This window comes from Pristiophorus japonicus, chromosome 21, assembly GCF_044704955.1.
Source record: "Pristiophorus japonicus isolate sPriJap1 chromosome 21, sPriJap1.hap1, whole genome shotgun sequence".
NCBI classification, from domain to species: domain Eukaryota; kingdom Metazoa; phylum Chordata; class Chondrichthyes; family Pristiophoridae; genus Pristiophorus; species Pristiophorus japonicus.
The window spans coordinates 48533353-48552696 of NC_091997.1; the positions used below are offsets into that span (position 1 = coordinate 48533353).

General features: G+C 44.6%; 1 protein-coding gene across 1 annotated transcript in view; it reads left to right on the forward strand.

Moving 5' to 3' along the window:
* The first annotated feature begins 5952 nt into the window (after nt 1–5952).
* The window catches only part of mrc2 (mannose receptor, C-type 2), a 317669-nt gene continuing 304277 nt past the window's right edge, over nt 5953–19344 (forward strand). Inside the window, exon 1 of the mRNA XM_070864753.1 lies at nt 5953–6096. Within this exon, the coding sequence (XP_070720854.1) occupies nt 6003–6096 (94 nt within the window). The 5' untranslated portion in view covers nt 5953–6002. The remainder of the gene's footprint in view (nt 6097–19344) is intronic.

Consider the following 19344-nt stretch of genomic DNA (forward strand, 5'->3'; position numbering starts at 1 on the left):
CTGAGGAAATGAAAGATACAACAACAAAAGCAACTTGTATTTATATAGCGGCTTTAATGTAATTAAAAGTCCCAAGGCACGTCACAGGAGCATTATGAGATTAAAAAATTGGCACGAGCCGCATAAATAGAAATTAGCGCAAGTGACCAAAAGCTGGGTCAAAGAGGTAAGTTTTAAGGAGCGTCTTCAAGGAGGTAGAGAGGCGGAGAGGTTTAGGCAGGGAGTTACAGAGTTTGGGGCCTAGGCAACAGAAGGCACGGCCTGAGACAGGGGTGATGAGTGAGCAGGACTTGGTGCGAGTTAGGACACAGGCAGCCAAGTTTTGGATCATCTCTAGTTTACATAGGAGATTAGACATGGTGAATATCAGGCAGAGGCCACCTGGGCACATTATAGTGTATGTGGTAGGCACTGTAAGCAAGTCCACGGCTTCAGCCCTGCGAAGGTCAATAGGACTCTTGTTTTAAACAATCATCTGTTGTTCAGTTGTATAGTAAAGGACTCAGCCTTATGGTTATAATCATTTTATTTTTTTCTACTTTAACATTAAAAAATATCTAAAAGCAGAGTATCATTTCTTCAGAGTATAAAGTAGTTTACTTATCATCAACGGAGTTTTGTCAGCAGTTCTCAGTGTAGACATGTGCTCAAGTAAGTTTCTCTCTTTTCTCAACTTAAAATGCAAGCTTTTTTTTTTACACACTGATTTCTTTATCAAACTGGAAGTGGCATTGCCTTATTTGGTAGTCGCCAGTCAGTGCACCATGCTTCAACCGATTCTTACACACACAGGTTTACAACAACAAACAACAACTTATATTTATATGGCGCCTGTAATGTAATGCAACCTGCCAAGGCGCTTCACAGGAGTGTTATTTAAAAACAAAATTTGACACTGAGCCATATGGGAGATGTTAGGGCGGTTGACTAAAATCGTATGTTGCAATGTCCCTGCTGAACATCCTGATGGCAGGAATCCTAGTTTCAGTTCCAAAGTCTGAAACTGGTGACTTGAATAAACGGACTGTTGCTCTCTCTCTCTCTCTTTCTCTCTGCAATGAGGCCGATCACCTTTTTGTGCTATATTATATGAACACCTTTCGGAAGCCAAATTAACCGAGTTCCATGTGCCAACAGACTCCACATCCAAAACCAATGCCCCTGGGATCTAGTGCATTGGCAATGGTCACAATATTGGTTTGGATGAAGAAGGCCCTTCAGCCCGTTTAATTTCACCCTCCCAGAGAGTACCAACCCTGCTGTCTTCCCATCCAGCTTTTTCTTAAATGAATCCCAGTGTTCTGGCTACAACTGCTCGTTCCAGCAATCCAGTCCAGCTGGTGATCACTCTGTAAAGAAATACTTCCTGCTTGCTGTCCAACCTTCCCCATCGCAACCGTGAAGCTGTGCCCTCTTGTCCTGCTATGAATCAAATTATTATTCTAAGTTTACTTTATCTATTAAAAGTCTTGTATATGTCAAGAAAATCTCCTTAGATATGTCTCCGAGGCTGAAGATCCCAAACGATCCTCATGGCTTATCCCTCTACTACTGAGGACCTGCCTTGATGCTTGCTCCCTTTTGGATTGCCTGTAGGTTGTATGTAAAGAAAGACTTGCATTCATATAGCACCTTTCATGACCACCGGACGTCTCAAAGTGCTTTGCAGCCAATGAAGTACTTTTGGAGTGTAGTCACTGTTGTGATGTAGGAAAGGCGGCAGCCAATTTGCACACAGCAAGCTCCCACAAACGGCAATGTGAGAATGACCAGATAATCTATTTTTTTTGTTATGTTGATTGAGGGATAAATATTGGCCAGGACACTGGGGATAACGCCCCTGCTCTTCTTCGAAATAGTGCCATGGGATCTTTTGCATCCACCTGAGAAAGCAGGCGGGGCCTCGGTTTAACGTCTCTTCCGAAAGACGGCACCTCCGACAGTGCAGCACTCCATTGGAGTGCCAGCCTAGATTTTTTTTGTGCTCCAGTCCCTATAGTGGGACTTGAACCCACAACCTCTGAGGTGAGTGTGCTACCCACTGTGCCACAGCTGACACTAAATAAGGAGAAATGATTTCCACTGGTGGGTGGGTCAGTAACCAGAGGACACAGATTTAAGATAATTGGCAAAAGAACCAAAGGGGTGCCGAATGATTTTTTTTACGCAGCAGATTATGATCTGGAATGCTCTGCCTGAAAGAGTGGTAGAAGCAGATTCAATAGTAACTTTCAAAAGAGAACTGGATATATACTTGAAAGTGAAAAATGTACAGGGATATAGGGAAAGAGCCAGGGGAAGTGGGACTAATTGGATAGCTCTAGCAAGAGCCGGCACAAGCACAATGCAAGGCCTCCATTCATGCTTTAAGATTCTATAATTTAATAGAGGTTTTTTAAATTATGAAGGGTTTTGAGAGGGTGAACAGGAAGAGAGCCATTGATGAATCATCAACTTAAAATGGTAGCGAGGAGAGGGGTTAAAAAAAATTCTTGATGGTTGTTGCAGCGTACAATGCTTTGCTGCAGGGAGTGGCCGAGGCAGAGAGCAATGCACCTTTTAACATTTGAAACAGACAAAGAAACAGCGTCAGGAGAAGAACACTGGGATGAGTTTTGGATTGTTCTAGTGAAGTGGTGTAATAGACTATATGAGCTGTAAACTTCCATGGTAAATTCTTTTATTAATAGGAGCATTATTGGCAGTTTTATTCTGGATAATCTAAAATCTAGACATGGCCAAAAGTTCTCCTCCCTCCAATTACTTTCTGTGTTGTAGAATCTTAGAAGCTTTAGTTCTGGAGATATTCAATACATTTTCATCAGTTAAGAAACTATCAAAACTCAAACGCACAATTCTACTCCCGAACCTGGCTCGCGGTTGCCTTTTGTTCAGTTTTCGTCTTGGCAAGTGATGGCAACTCCAACTCTATTCGCCTCGCAAAAACTGGAGCTCACCGTCAATCTCTTCATGAACTTCAAGAAATTGATGTATTTGCACCCTAAATACGACTGAATTGCAGTGCAATAAAAACAGAGAATGCTAGAAATCTCAGTGGGTCAGGCAGCATTTGTGGAGGGAAAAACAGAGTTAACGTTTCGGGTCGACGACCCTTCGTCAGAACTGCCGAATGTTCGAAAAGAACACATTCTTCAGCACTGAAAGGGGGAGGGGAAGAAAGAACAAAAGGGAAGGTCTGTGATAGGGTGGAAGGCAGGAGAGATTAGAGAGACAAAAGGGATGATGAGCTGAATTGAAATGGTAATGGTAGAGGTTCGAGAAAGGTTAATCTGGATAGGGTGTGAATGGCGGAGTAATGACCAGCTGCCATTTTAGACAAAGAGAAGAAAGAAGAAAAAAATATATAAGGTGGGGGCAGCGGGGGTGGAGGGAAAGGGAGCCAAAGATAGCCAGAGATTATACTCTGAAGTTGTTGAATTAAATGTTTGAGTCCAGAAGGCTGTAAAGTGCCTAAATGAAAGATGAGGTGCTGTTCCTCGAGCTTACGTTGAGCTTCGTTGGAACAGTGTAGAAGACCGAGGACAGAGAGGTCAGAGTGGGAGTGGAGAATTAAAGGACAGGCGACTGGAAGCTCAGGATCACACTTGCGGACTGAATGGAGGTGTTCAGCAAAGTGGTCTCCCAATCTTCGCTTGATCTCCCCAATGTAGAGGAGACCACATTGTGAGCAGTGAATACAGTATACTAAGTTGAAAGAAGTATAAGCAAATCGCTGTTTCACCTGGAAGGAGTATTTGGGGCCCTGGATAGTGGGAAGGGAGGAGGTAAAAGGGCAGGTGTTGCATCTCCTGCGCTTGCACGGGAAGGTGCCGTGGAAAGGGAGGGGGTCCTGAGGGTGACTGCGGAGGGGAATCGCAGAGGAAGTAGTCGCTTTGGAAAGCTGAGAGAGGAGGGGAAGGGAAGATGTGATTGGTGGTGGGATCATGCTGGAGGTGGCGGAAATGGCGGAGAATATCTGTTGAAGCTGGAGGCTGGTGGGGTGAAAGTTCAGGACAAGGGGAACCCTGTCATGGTTCTGAGGGAGGAGCTGAGTGAGAGTAAAAGTGCGGGAAATAGAACAGACACGGTCAAGAGGAATCCTCGGTTGAGGAAAAATGAAGACATGTCAGAGGCACTAATGTCAAAGGTGGCATCGTCAGAGCAGATGCGATGGAGACGGAGAAACTGGGAGAATGGAATGGAGTCCTTACAGGATGCAGAGTGGGAGGAAGTGTAGTCCAGGTAGCTGTGGAAGTCAGTGGGCTTATAGTGGATACTGGTCGGAAGTCTATCCCCAGAAATGGAGGCAGAGAAGTCGAGGAAGGGAAGGAAAGAGTTGGAGATGAACCATGTGAAGATGAGGGAAGGGTGGAAATTGGATGCAAAGTGAATGAAATTTTCTTGTTCAGGGCGAGAGCAGGAAACAGCACTGATACAGTCATCAATGTACCGGAAAAAGAGGTGAGGGAGGGGACCCGAGTAGGACTGGAACAAAGAGTGTTCCAAATATCCCACTAAAAGGCAGGCATAACTAGGACCCATGCGGGTTCCCATAGCAATGCCTTTAATTTGAAGGAAGTGAGTGGAGTTAAAGGGGAAGTTGTTCAATGTGAGAACAAGTTCAGCCAGGGGGAGGAGGGTGGTGGGGGATGGGGACTGGTTGGGCCTCTGCTCGAGGAAGAAGCAGAGCGCCCTCAGGCCATCCTTTTTCTCACCTCTATCATTGCCATTTCAATTCGGTCCATCATCCCTTTTGTCTTTCTAATCTCTCCTGCCTTCCACCCTATCACAGACCTTTCCTTTTGTTCTTTCTTTCCCTCCCCCTTTCAGTGTTCAAGAATGTGTTCTTTTCGAACATTCGCCAGTTCTGACGAAGGGTCATCGACCTGAAACGTTAACTCTGTTTCTCTCTCCACAGATGCTGCCTGACCCGCTGAGATTTCCAGCATTTTCTGTTTTCAGTTCAGATTCCAGCATCCGCAGTATTTTACTTTTGAATTTAGGGCTGGTATTTCATGTCCGAAGGACCCTATTAATGATGTGATTCTGGTCCTGACATAAAACTCAACCTTGGAGGCCCAGAAAGGGAACAATTGAAACTGGAGTCTCACTCCTGCAGGTAGTAAATTGTTCCTAGAGATATTTTAAATTATTTTATTAATGTTCCTTTCAGTTTCTTTCCCTCTCTTTATTCCTTATTTTGTATCTAATTTGTCTCTAACTCATCCTATTTCCTTGCAGCAATTTGCGGCACAAAAATAATACACCTGGATGGCCTTGTGTTTAAGGGATAATCTTTTGTACGTATACCTGTAGAATCAAGAGTTGTTACAACTCCCCAACATCTCAGTAAGGTTTGACCATCTGGAGATAAGGGGAGCCTCTCCATTGCCATACAGTTGGAGATGATAAAACCCAAAGTATAGCGTGATGAACATTGCTCAGGTTTAACTTTGGGTGAGATGAGGTGGGGGCCTTTGCACTGGCTGTAATCTGGCATTTTATTCCCTCCCGAGAAGACTCCCAATCATCTGTACCTCTGTAAACACTGCCGGGAAAAGAGAGGGTGTAAAATTCCAACCCTGGCAGCCTCATTGCAAAAACAAATATATGAACCAAGAGTATAAGTTGCATTATCTAATCATGGCCATCCCGACCCTAACTCGAGCTCAGAGTTGCAGGGTACGAATTTCCTGGAGGTCATTATTCTTTACTGAAAGCACATTTTATTCCTGCAAATAGAACTTTTTATAAAAATGGAGAAACAGTGTAAAAAGATGTAAGTGTGAGCTTTTTTTTTAAAGTGAAAGATCCAGTTTTGCTCCCAACTTGTGCAGCAGCGGTACAGGGTGGAAGTGAGTTTGCGGAGTGGCGCTCTGGCTCTGCGGGGCTGCTGACGCGCAGTGTCTGCCTCTTCTCTCGGAGATTTGAATCACTCGGAGAAAGACGGGGCTCAGCGCAGCTCAGCTCGCCGCCTGTGAGTCCCTCCCTCCCCGCCAGCCATGGGCACCGGCTCCCGCTGCCAGCCTCCCCTCGCCGGGCTGAACGCTCTCTGCCTTGTCCTTCTTGTCGCGGGATTGCGCTGCGCCAGCTCAGGTAAGAAAAGACAAATCTCTTCATTCAGACGTTTAACTGTCTGCTGCCAGACACACACACACACAAAGTGGGCAGCAAAGGTTTTTTTTTCTCTTTCTCTCAAACGTTCATTGCAAGCCCCTGTTAATCCTCTCAGAGCGCAATGTGGACCATTTGATGCCTTTTTAACTTTCATTTACTAAAGCTGCATACTTATTTTTTGTGTGAAATAAAGTTAGTTTAATGGCTGAATCCAGCAGAAGGAATGTCCCGAACTGAGTGAAAACAGATGTGACTTTTTTTTGTGATGAGGGGGAGGGGAAGAAACTCACTTGATTTTTTTTGTGTTGGGCATGAAATCAAAGTGTTGGAAGGAACTGCAGACTGTGGAGAAGGTGCTTTAATGATGACAATGCCTTTTAGTGAACAGCCTGTCTTATTGAGACATGCCTCATAACGCCCTGCACATCACCCGGCAGCTTGGCCCTTTTAAAAGGGGCAAGTGCCCCAGCGAAGTGGGCCAGGCCAAGTGGTTGGTAGTGTTTGGGCAACAGTCAGACCCGTGCCGGTTGTGTGCAGCTGCGGGTTCCTTCTTTAATTGGGTTCACTGACCCCTATAACTGTTCTCCGCGATGTGTTGGTGGGGCCCACCACTTGCAGAGGGTTAGTGAAGAGTTGGAAGCGTTATTTCCTCGGTGGGAGTTATTGAACACAACCTCAGTGCCAGTTTGCAAAAAAAAAACTCTTGCTGTCCTGACTCCATGGCGTTTATGTTTTGGGGCAAACACGATGCTGCCTGTGGCACAAAATCTTTTAAATGCTTTGTTGTATTCTGCGGTGGCTCAGTGGGTAGCACTCTCGCCTCTGAGGTTGTGGGTTCAAGTCCCACTGCAGGAACCCAAGCACAAAAATCTAGGCTAACACTCCAGCGCGGCATTGCGGGAGTGCTGCACTGTCAGAGGTGCCGTCTTTCGGATGAGACATTAAAGTGAGGCCCCGTCTGCTCCTTCAGGTGGACGTAAAAGATCCCATAGCACAATTTCAAAAGAGCTGGGGAGTTATCCACTGTGTCCTGGCCAATCTTTATTCAATCAACATCATTAAAACAGATTATCTGGTCATTTATCGCATTGCTATTTGTGGGAGCTTGCTTGTGCACAAATTGGCTGCTGTGTTTCCTACATTACAACAGTGACTACACTTCAAAAAGTGCTTTGAGATGTTTGGTGGTTGTTAAAGGCGCTATATAAATGCAAGTCTTTTTTTCTTTGTTCGAAAAAATCTTGAGAAACTAGATACAAAATGCCATTGCAAGTTATTCCATTGTGCCATTGACTGGATATAAATCAGGTGATATATCTTGCGTGGGCCCAACTCCTCACCCATTTTAAGATGCGTTGGCAGGATGCGGCCACCATTACTGTTTCAGGTCAGCCCACCTGGCAAGGAGTTGAAAAAGAAAAGAAAGAATTTGCATTTATATAGCGCCTTTCACGACCTCAAGATGTCCCAAAGCACTTTGCAGCCAATGAAGTATTTTGAAGTGTAGTTACTGTTGTAATGTAGGAAACACGGCAGCCAATTTGCGCACAGCATGCTCCCACAAGCAGCAATGTGATAATGACCATATAATCTGCTGTTTTATTAATGTTGGCTGCAGCCTAATTATTGACTAGGACACCAGAGAGAACTCCCCTGCTCTTCTTCAAATTAGTGCTGTGGGATCTTTTACTTGTACCTTGAGAAGGCAGACAGAGACCTTGGTTTAATAGTGGGGAGAATATTGTACCAGGGCCGTGTGTTAGTCACTGATATGAAGGAGTGGCAACAGATGAGGGTTCTGGGTGTTGGTGAATCTCACCTGAGCATTGAAGCAGTGATGCACGGGCTTGATAATTCATCTTAGTCAATAATCGCAATGGTAAGTACAAATGAGGGAAGCCATTTGGCCCATCTGCTTCACCCTTCAACAGGAACTTACAACCACACCACTCCCCTCCCCCACTTGACAGCATCTAACTGCGTCTCTGAATGACTCCGGAGATTTCGCCTTCAGTATCTCACCCAAAGCCCATTCCAGATGTTCCTCACTCTGTGTGAAGAAAAGTGCTCAGCTTACCTTTTCCCAGCTTGTACCCTATGCTTTCACTTGCAGTTGTGGTTTAACTTGAAATTGTGACCTAAATTAATCTTCTCTGTCCCACTTAGCATCTTCATCTACCTCTGTAAGCTCCCCCACTCTCGTTCAGCTCCTTTCATCAGAACAGGAGTCGGCTATTCGAGCCTGTTCCGCCATTCAACCCGCCTTGGTTCCGTATCCCATAATATCATTGCCTAACAAAAATCTATCGATCTCGGTTTGGAGATTTTCAATTGACCCCCAGCCTCGACAGCTTTTTGGGGAATGGGAGTTCCATATTTTCATGACCTGTCGTGTGAAGATTGAGTAGTCCCAGTTTTCCTACCCGTTCCTCTAACTCTAGGAATCATCCTCATGGATCTGCTCGGAATTAGTGACTGGAACTTTACACACTTTGTGATCGTGTTCCCTTGTTTGTACCTCCATAGCTCAATTGACGGTCTTGTATTTTGTAATACTGCCATTGAAGCAACATCAGTTTGAGTGTGACTGAGCGAGTGAGTGCAGAATGTACGGTGTGAGGTTGCCAGTTGCACACTGGTTATCGGGTGTACTGAGGAGTCACTTGGAGTGAAGGTGGCACTGCGGCTTGGACTGAACCAGCACTACATGCAGGCTGGCGTGAGCTGCATGCAGTGGAATGCACGGGGCAGAGGGAACTTTGAAACGCACATATCTGGGAGCCGGGGTGGGGGTGGGGGTTCAGGTCATATAAACTGACATAGAAAATAAGAGCAGTAGTAGGTCATTCGGCCCTTCGAGTCTGCACCGCCATTCAATATGATCATGGCTGATCATGCAACTTCAGTACCCCACTCCTGCCTTCTCTCCATACCCCCTGATCAGTTTAGCCATAAGGGCCACATCTAACTCCCTTTTGAATATATCCAACAAACTGGATTCAACGACTTTCTGTGGTAGAGAATTCCATAGATTCATAATTCTCTGGGTAAAAAAAGTTTCTCCTCATCTCAGTCCTAGATGGCTTACTCCTTATCCTTCGACTGTGACCACTGGTTCTGTACTTCCCTAACATTGGGAACATTCTTCCTGCATCTAACCTGTCCAATCCCATCAGAATTTTATGTTTCTATGAGATCCCCTCTCATTCTTCTAAATTCCAGTGAATATAAGCCTAGTCGATCCAGTCTTTCTTCATATGTCAGTCCTGCCATCCCGGGAATCAGTCTGGTGAATCTTCGCTGCACTCCCTCAATAGCAAGAATGTCCTTCCTCAGATTAGGAGACCAAAACTGCACACAATACTCAAGGTGTGCCTCACCAAGGCCCTGTACAACTGCAGTAAGACCTCCCTGCTCCTATACTCAAATCCTCTCGCTATGAAGGCCATCATGGCTGATCCTCTATCTCAACACCATATTCCCGCTTTTTCCCCATACCCCTTGATGTCTTTTGTGTCTAGAAATCCTCGTATCTATCTCTCTCAAATATATTCAGTGACTTGGCCTCCACAACCTTCTGTGGTAGAGAATTTCACAGGTTCACCAACCTCTGAGTGAAAAACATTTCTCCTCATCTCGGTCCTAAATTTCCTACCCCGTATCCCGAGACTGTGATCCCTTGCTCTAGACTTCCCAGCCAGGGGAAACATCTTCCCCGCATCCAGTCTATCCAACCTCGTGGGAATTTTATACGTTTCAAAGAGATCCCCTCTCATTCTTCTAAACTCTAGTGACAGGACAGCGGAACTTCCACCGTTATAACACGACCTGGCCCCTGGGATACATGCTTTATCCACACTGCAGCCTCTTTGGTTCACTGATCAGTTCTATATCGAGCACTGTTCGTGCAGGTGGTTTATTTATTTCTGGTAAGTTTCTTTCTTTGGTGGGGAACAGCTGTGGCTGAGGTACCCATAGAATCACAGATATCTAACCTTTCCATCCCATCAGAATTTTATGTGCAGAGAAACCCAAGGCAAAGAACAAAAAGGGCCACTGTACAGCAAAATTCTAAAAGGACAAAGGGTGTTAAAAAAACAAGCCTGAAGGCTTTGTGTCTTAATGCAAGGAGTATCCGTAATAAGGTGGATGAATTAACTGTGCAAATAGATGTCAACAAATATGATGTGATTGGGATTACGGAGACATGGCTCCAGAATGATCAGGGCTGGGAACTCAACATCCAAGGGTATTCAACATTCAGGAAGGATAGAATTTAAAAAAAAGGAGGTGGGGTAGCATTGCTGGTTAAAGAGGAGATTAATGCAATAGTTAGAATGGACATTAGCTTGGATGATGTGGAATCTATATGGGAAGAGCTGCAGAATACCAAAGGGCAAAAAACGTTAGTGGGAGTTGTGTACAGACCTCCAAACAGTAGTAGTGATGTTGGGGAGGGCATCAAACAGGAAATTAGGGGTGCATGCAATAAAGGTGCAGCAGTTATCATGGGTGACTTTAATATGCACATAGATTGGGCTAACCAAACTGGAAGCAATACGGTGGAGGAGGATTTCCTGGAGTGCATAAGGGATGGTTTTCTAGACCAATATGTCGAGGAACCAACTAGGGCGGAGGCCATCTTAGACTGGGTGTTGTGTAATGAGAGAGGATTAATTAGCAATCTCATTGTGCGAGGTCCCTTGGGGAAGAGTGACCATAATATGGTGGAATTCTGCATTAGGATGGAGAATGAAACTGTTAATTCAGAGACAATGGTCCAGAACTTAAAGAAGGCTAACTTTGAAGGTATGATGTGTGAATTGGCTAGGATAGATTGGCGAATGATACTTAAGGGGTTGACTGTGGGTGGGCAATGGCAGACATTTAGAGACCGCATGGATGAATTACAACAATTGTACATTCCTGTCTGGCGTAAAAATAAAAAAGGGAAGGTGGCTCAACCGTGGCTATCAAGGGAAATCAGGGATAGTCTTAAAGCCAAGGAAGTGGCATACAAATTGGCCAGAAATAGCAGCGAACCCGGGGACTGGGAGAAATTTAGAACTCAGCAGAGGAGGACAAAGGATTTGATTAGGGCAGGAAAAATGGAGTACGAGAAGAAGCTTGCAGGGAACATTAAGACGGATTGCAAAAGTTCCTATAGATATGTAAAGAGAAAAAGGTTAGTAAAGACAAATGTAGGTCCCCTGCAGTCAGAATCAGGGGAAGTCATAACGGGGAACAAAGAAATGGCGGACCAATTGAACAAGTACTTTGGTTCGGTATTCACTGAGGAGGACACAAACAACCTTCCGGATATAAAAGGGGTCAGAGGGTCTAGTAAGGAGGAGGAACTGAGGGAAATCCTTATTAGTCGGGAAATTGTGTTGGGGAAATTGATGGGATTGAAGACCGATAAATCCCCAGGGCCTGATTGACTGCATCCCAGAGTACTTAAGGAGGTGGCCTTGGAAATAGCGGATGCATTGACAGTCATTTTCCAACATATTCCATTGACTCTGGATCAGTTCCTATCGAGTGGAGGGTTGCCAATGTAACCCCAATTTTTAAAAAAGGAGGGAGAGAGAAAACAGGGAATTATAGACCGGTCAGCCTGACCTCAGTAGTGGGTAAAATGATGGAATCAATTATTAAGGATGTCATAGCAGTGCATTTGGAAAGAGGTGACATGATAGGTCCAAGTCAGCATGGATTTGTGAAAGGGAAATCATGCTTGACAAATCTTCTGGAATTTTTTGAGGATGTTTCCAGTAGAGTGGACAAGGGAGAACCAGTTGATGTGGTATATTTGGACTTTCAGAAGGCTTTCGACAAGGTCCCACACAAGAGATTAATGTGCAAAGTTAAACCACATGGGATTGGGGATAATGTGCTGACGTGGATTGAGAACTGGTTGTCAGACAGGAAGCAAAGAGTAGGAGTAAATGGGAACTTTTCAGAATGGCAGGCAGTAACTAGTGGGGTACCGCAAGGTTCTGTGCTGGGGCCCCAGCTGTTTACACTGTACATTAATGATTTAGACTAGGGGATTAAATGTAGTATCTCCAAATTTGCGGATGATACTAAGTTGGGTGGCAGTGTGAGCTGCGAGGAGGATGCTATGAGGCTGCAGAGCGACTTGGATAGGTTAGGTGAGTGGGCAAATGCATGACAGATGAAGTATAATGTGGATAAATGTGAGGTTATCCACTTTGGTGGTAAAAACAGAGAGACAGACTATTATCTGAATGGTGACAGATTAGGAAAAGGGGAGGTGCAACGAGACCTGGGTGTCATGGTACATCAGTCATTGAAGGATGGCATGCAGGTACAGCAGGCAGTTAAGAAAGCAAATGGCATGTTGGCCTTCATAGCGAGGGGATTTGAGTACAGGGGCAGGGGGGTGTTGCTACAGTTGTACAGGGCCTTGGTGAGGCCACACCTGGAGTATTGTGTACAGTTTTGGTCTCCTAACCTGAGGAAGGACATTCTTGCTATTGAGGGAGTGCAGCGAAGGTTCACCAGACTGATTCCCGGGATGGTGGGACTGACCTATCAAGAAAGACTGGATCAACTGGGCTTGTATTCACTGGAGTTCAGAAGAATGAGAGGGCACCTCATAGAAACGTTTAAAATTCTGATGGGTTTAGAGAGATTAGATGCAGGAAGAATGTTCCCAATGTTGGGGAAGTCCAGAACCAGGGGTCACAGTCTAAGGATAAGGGGTAAGCCATTTAGGACCGAGATGAGGAGAAACTTCTTCACCCAGAGAGTGGTGAACTGTGGAATTCTCTACCACAGAAAGTTGTTGAGGCCAATTCACTAAATATATTCAAAAAGGAGTTAGATAAAGTCCTTACTACTAGGGGGGATCAAGGGATATGGCGAGAAAGCAGGATTGGGGTACTGAAGTTGCATGTTCAGCCATGAACTCATTGAATGGCGGTGCAGGCTAGAAGGGCCGAATGGCCTACTCCTGCACATATTTTCTATGTTTCTATGTAAGGAGGCCCTTTGGCCCATCGTGTCTGTGCCGGCCAAAAAGAACTCTCCAGCCTGCTCCCACTTTCCAGCTTTTGACCCGTGGCCTTCTGGATTACGGCACTTCAAGTGCATATCCAAGTACTTTTTAAATGCGATGAGAGTTTCTGCCTCTACCAGTCTTTCAGGCAGTGAGTTCCAGACTCCCACCACCCACTGGGTGAAAGAAGTTCTCCTCAACTAGCCTCTTTTCCTTCGATTACTTTAAATCTATGCCCCCTGGTTATTGACCTCTCCGCATAGGGGAAAGAGGTTCTTCCTATCCACTCTATCGTCATAGAATCATAGAAATTTACAGCACGGAAGGAGGCCATTCGGCCCATCATATCCGTGCCGGCCGACCAAGAAGCGACCCAACTTAATCCCAGCTCTTGGTCCGTATACCTGCACGTTATAGCACTTCAGGTGCGCATCCAAGTATCTTTTAAATGTGGTGAGGCTTTCTGCCTCTACCACCCTTTCAGGCAGTGAGTTCCAGACCCTCACCACCCTCTCCCCTAAACCTCCCTCCAATTACTTTAAATCTGTGCCCCCTGGTTGTTGACCCTTCTGTCAAGGGAAACAGGTCCTTCCAATCCACTCTATCCAGGCCCCTCATAATTTTATACACCTCAATCAGGTCTCCCCTCAGCCCCCTCTGTTCCAAAGAAAACAGATCCAGCATCTCCAATCTTTCCTCATAGCCAAAATTCTCCCGTCCAGGCAACATCCTTGTAAATCTCCCCTGTACCCTTTCCAGTGCAATCACATCTTTCCTGCAATGTGGTGACCTGAACTGACCAGCTGCAGCCTAACCAGTGTTTTATACAGTTCAAGCATAACCTCCTTGCTCTTGTATTCCATGCCTTGACTAATGAAAGCAAGTATTCCATATGCCTTTTTAACCACCTTATCTATCTGGTATGCTACCTTCAAGGATCTGTGGACCTACACTCCAAGGTCCTTTTGTTCCTCCACACTTTTCAGTGTCGTACCATTTAATGAGGCCGAAATTGGTGAAGGGCAAGTGCCGCCCAAAGGACTGCCGATGGCCGCCGATATACCTGACTGTACTCTGGGCGGGGTTTTCGGCAAAAAGGTCCTTGAAAGGGCAGCTGGCGGCAATAGAGGGACATGCGCCGTCAATCTGGGCGGCAGCGGAAGGGAGCTCTCATTCTTGGTGGCAAAGGCGCTTGCTGCCCAAATGCCGCCGAGGATGGAGTTGGGCCCAGGGAGGGTCGAAGAGCTGCAAATAAAAAGCATGAAATAAAACAAAAACAAACATCGAAAGACCTTCAGGGGACCCCATCAAGATAAGTCGCTGTAAAGAAAAAAATTTAAAATTGTTTAGTAACCTTTTTTTTCAGCTCTTCATATTCACCATCGGGGACAGACCAGCCCACTCGCAGTGGTCCACCTGTTCTGGTGTCGACTCCCGCCCGCACCAATCTGGCATCTCGGTGGGCGAGAGGTCAGTTGCGCCACTTGGCCGTCTGCTGACGTCAATGGGAAGTTCCCGGAGGTTCTCCCCTCCAGCCCGCACCAGACCAAATCGAAGAGGAATGTCGGCAGTAAGGCCATCAATTTCGGCCCCCATGTGTATTCCCTTGCCTTGTTTGACCTTCCCAAATGCATTACATCCCACTTATCCGGATTGAATTCCATTTGCCATGTTCTGCTCATCTGACTAGTACATTGATATCTTCCTGCAGTCCACAGCTTTCTTCTTCTTTATCAACTACACAGCCTATTTTTGTGGCATCTGCAAACTTTTTAATCATAGCCCCAACATTCAAGTCCAAGTCATTGATATATACCACAAAAAGCAAGAGACCCAGTACTGAGCCCTGTGGAACCCCATTGGATACAGCCTTCCAGTCACAAAAACACACATCAACCATTACCCTTTGCTGCCTGCCTCTGAGCCAATTTTGGATCCAACTTGCCACTTTGCCCTGGATCCCATGCGCTTTTACTTTCGTAACCAGGCTGTCATGTGGAACCTTATCAAAAGCTTTGCTAGAATCCATTTACTTCATCATATGTACTGCCCTCATCGACCCTCCTGGTTACCACCTTGAAAATTTCAATCAAGTTAGTCAGACACGACCTTCCCTTAACAAATCAATGCTGACTGTCCTTGATTGAGCCATGTCTTTCCAAATGAAGATTTATCCTGTTCCTCAGGATTTTTTCCAATAATTTTCCCACCACCGAGGTTATTCCTATAATTATTCAGTCTATCCCTTTCTCCCTTTTTAAATAAAGTTACAACATTTGCAGTCCTCCAGTCCTCTGGCACCACACCTGCAGCCAGAGAGGATTGGAAAATGATGGTCAGAGCCTTTGCTGTTTCCTCTTTTGCTTCTCTTAACAGTCTGGGATACATTTAATCCGGGCCTGGGGATTTATCCATTTTCAAAGCTGCTATGCCCCTTAATACTGCCTCTCTCACTATGTTTATCTCGTCTAATATTTCACACCACTCCTCCTTCATTGCAAAGTCTGCATCGCCCCTCTTTTGTGAAAACAAATGCAAAGTATTCATTAAGAAGCATACCCACGTCTTCCGCCTCAACACACAGATTTCCTACTAGGCCCCACTTTTTCTCTAGTTATCTGCTTGCTCTTAATGTATTTATAAAACATCTTTGGGTTTTCCCTGATTTTACTTGCCAACATTTTTTCATGCTCTCTCTTTGCCTTCCTGATATCTTTTTTAATTACATCCCTGCACTTCTTTATCTTATCCTGTATGTCCCTTGACATCCAAGGGGCTCTAATGTGTTAGCCCCACCCTTTTTTTTAAAGGGAATATACTTGCTCTGTACCCTCAGGATCTCATTGAATGCCTCCCACTGCTCTGACACTGATTTACCATCAAGTAGCCATTTCCAGTCCACTTTGGCCAAATCCCATCACAGCTGAGCAAAATTGGCTTTACCCCAATTGAGAACTTTTATTCCTGGTCCCCCTTTATCCTTTACCATAACTACCCTTTATCTTACTGAATTATGATCACTAGCACTAAAATGCTCGCCCACTGATACCCCTTCCACCTGCCCTTCTTCATTCCCCCAAACTAAGTCCAGAACCAGCCCCTCCCTTGTTGGATTTGTTACATATTGGCTAAAGAAGTTCTCCTGAATGCATTTTAGGAATTCCACACCTTCTGTACCATTCACACTACCTTTTTTCCCAGTTAATATTAGGGTAGTTGAAATCCTGCACTGTAACAGCTCTATAGTTTTTGCAATTTGCACAAATATTTGTTGTTCTATCTCCCTCTGACTGTTTTGGGAGTCTATAGTACACTCCCAGTAGTGTGATCGCCCCTTGTTTGTTCTTCAATTCAACACATATGGCTCATCTGATGACCCTCTAACATATCATCCCTTCTCACAGCTTTAATTGTTTCTTAAATCAATACTGCGACCCCACTCACTCCTTTTTTACCCCCCTCGCTCTCCCATCTGAAAACCCTATAACCAGCTACGTTGAGCTGCCATACACAAGAACACAAGAAATAGGAGCAGGAGTAGGCCATTTGACCCCTTGAGCCTGCTCCACCAGTTAATAATATCATGGCTGATCTGATCAAGGACTCAGCTCCACTTCCCTGCCCGCTCCCCATAACCCTTTATTCCTTTATCGCTCAAAAATCTGTCTCTATCCGCCTTAAATATATTCAATGACCCAGCCTCCACAGCTCTCTGGGGCAGAGAATTCCACAGATTTACAACCCTCTGAGAGAAGAAATTCCTCCTCATCTCAGTTTTAAATGGGCAGCCCCTTATTCTGAGACTATGCCCCCTAGTTTTAGTTTCCCCTATGAGTGGAAATATCCTCTCATTAACTTATTTGTTTCGATAAGATCACCTCTCATTCTTCTGAACTTCAATGTGTATAGGCCCAACCTACTCAACCTATCTTCATAAGTCAACCCCCTTATCTCCGGAATCAACCGAGTGAACCTTCTCTGAACAGCCTCCAATGCAAGTATATCCTTCCTTAAATACGGAGACCAAAACTAGTTGTAGCAGGACTTCTCTGCTTTTATACTCTATCCCCCTTGCAATAAAGTTTCCATTTGCCTTCCTGATTACTTGCTGTACCTGCATACTAACTTTTTGTGTTTCATGCACAAGGACCTCCGGTTTCCCCGGATTGAAGCACTTTGCAGTTTTTCTCCATTTAAAATTTTAATTTGCTTTTCTATTTTTTCTGCCAAATTTTTGTCTACTCACTTAGCCTGCCTATATCCCTTTTCAGATTTTTTGTATCCTCCTCACAATTTGCTTTCTCACCCATATTTGTATCATCAGCAAACTTGGCTACATTATACTCGGTCCCTACATCCAAGTCATTAATATAGATCGTAAATAGTTGAGGCCCCAGCACTGATCCCTGCGGCACCCCACTAGTTACTGTTTGCCAACTGGAAAATGACCCGTTTATCCCAACTTTTTGTTTTTTGTTAGTTAGCCAATCCTCTATCCATGTCAATATATTATCCCCAACCCCGTGAAATTTATCTTGTGCAGTAACCTTTTATGTGGCATGTTACCGAATGCCTTCTGGAAATCCAAATACACCACATCCACTGGTTCCCCCTTATCCATCCTGCTCATTACATCCTCAAAGAACTCCAGCAAATTTGTCAAACATGATTTTCCCTTCATAAAACCATGCCGAATCTGCTTGATTGAATCATGCTTTGCCAAATGGCCTGCTGCTGCTTCCTTAATAATGGACTCCAGTATTTTCCCAACGACAGATGTTAGGCTAACTGGTCTGTAGTTTCCTGCTTTCTGTCTGCCTCCTTTTTTAAATAAGGGTGTTACAATTGTGGTTTTCCAATCTGCTGGGACCTCCCCAGAATCCAGGGAATTGTGGTAGATTACAACCAATGCATCCACTATCTCTGTAGCCACTTTTAGGATCCTAGGATGCAAGCCATCTAATTTTACCGAGTACTACTTCTTTAGTAATAGTGGTTGTATTAAGTTCCTCCCTCCCTATAACCCCTTGATTATCCACTATTGGGATGTTTTTAGTGTCTTCTGCCGTGAAGACCAATACTAAATATTTGTTGAAAGTCTCTGCCATTTCCCTGTTCCCCATTATTAATTCCCCAGTCTCATTCTCTAGGGGACCAACATTTACTTTAGCCACTCTTTTCCTTTTTATGTACCTGCAGAAACTTTAACTATCTGATTTATATTTTGTGCTAGTTTACTTTCATAATCTATCTTCCCTCTATTATTTTTTTCGTCGTTCTTTGCTGGCTTTTAAAAGTTTCCCAATCCTCTGGCCTCCCACTAATCTTGGCCACATTGTATACCCTTGTTTTCAATTTGATACCATCCCTTATTTCCTTAGTTAGCCATGGATGGTTATCCCTTCTCTTACAGTCTTTCCTTCTCATTGGGATATATTTTTGTTGTGAGTTATGAAGTATCTCCATAAGTGTCTGCCACTGCTCATCAACTGTCCCACTCTCTAATCTATTTTCCTGGCTCAGTTTAGCCAACTCTGCCTTCATACCTTTGTAGTCTCCTTTATTTAAGCTTAGAACACTGGTTAGAGATCCAACTTTCTCACCCTCCAACTGAATTTGAAATTCAACCATGTTATGGTCACTCATGCCTCGAGGATCCTTTACTAGGAGATCATTTATTAATCCTGTCTCATTACACAGTACCAGATCTAAGATGGCCTGCTTCCTGGTTGGTTCCGCAATGTACTGTTCAAGGAAACTATCCCGGATACACTATGAACTCTTTCTCAAGGCTGCCATGGCCAATTTGCTTTGTCCAATCGATATGAAGGTTAAAATTGCCCATGATTATTGCCGTTCCTTTTTTACAAGCCACCATTATTTCTTGATTTATACTCCATCCAACAGTGTAGCTACTGTAAGGGGCCATATAGACTACGCCCACCAGCGACTTTTCCCCTTATTATTCCTTATCTGCACCCAAACTGATTCAACATCTTGATCTTCTGAGCCAATATCATTTCTCACTAAATGATATTGAGAAATATACTTCAATGCAAGGAGTATAGGAAACTCCTTGCTTTGAAGTATGCAATGCAATATTTCTCATCTGATCTCATCCTTGATTAACAGAGCTCCTTTTCCTTTCTGTCTGTCCGTCCTTCCGAATTGTCAAATACCCCTGAATATTTAGTTCCCAGCCT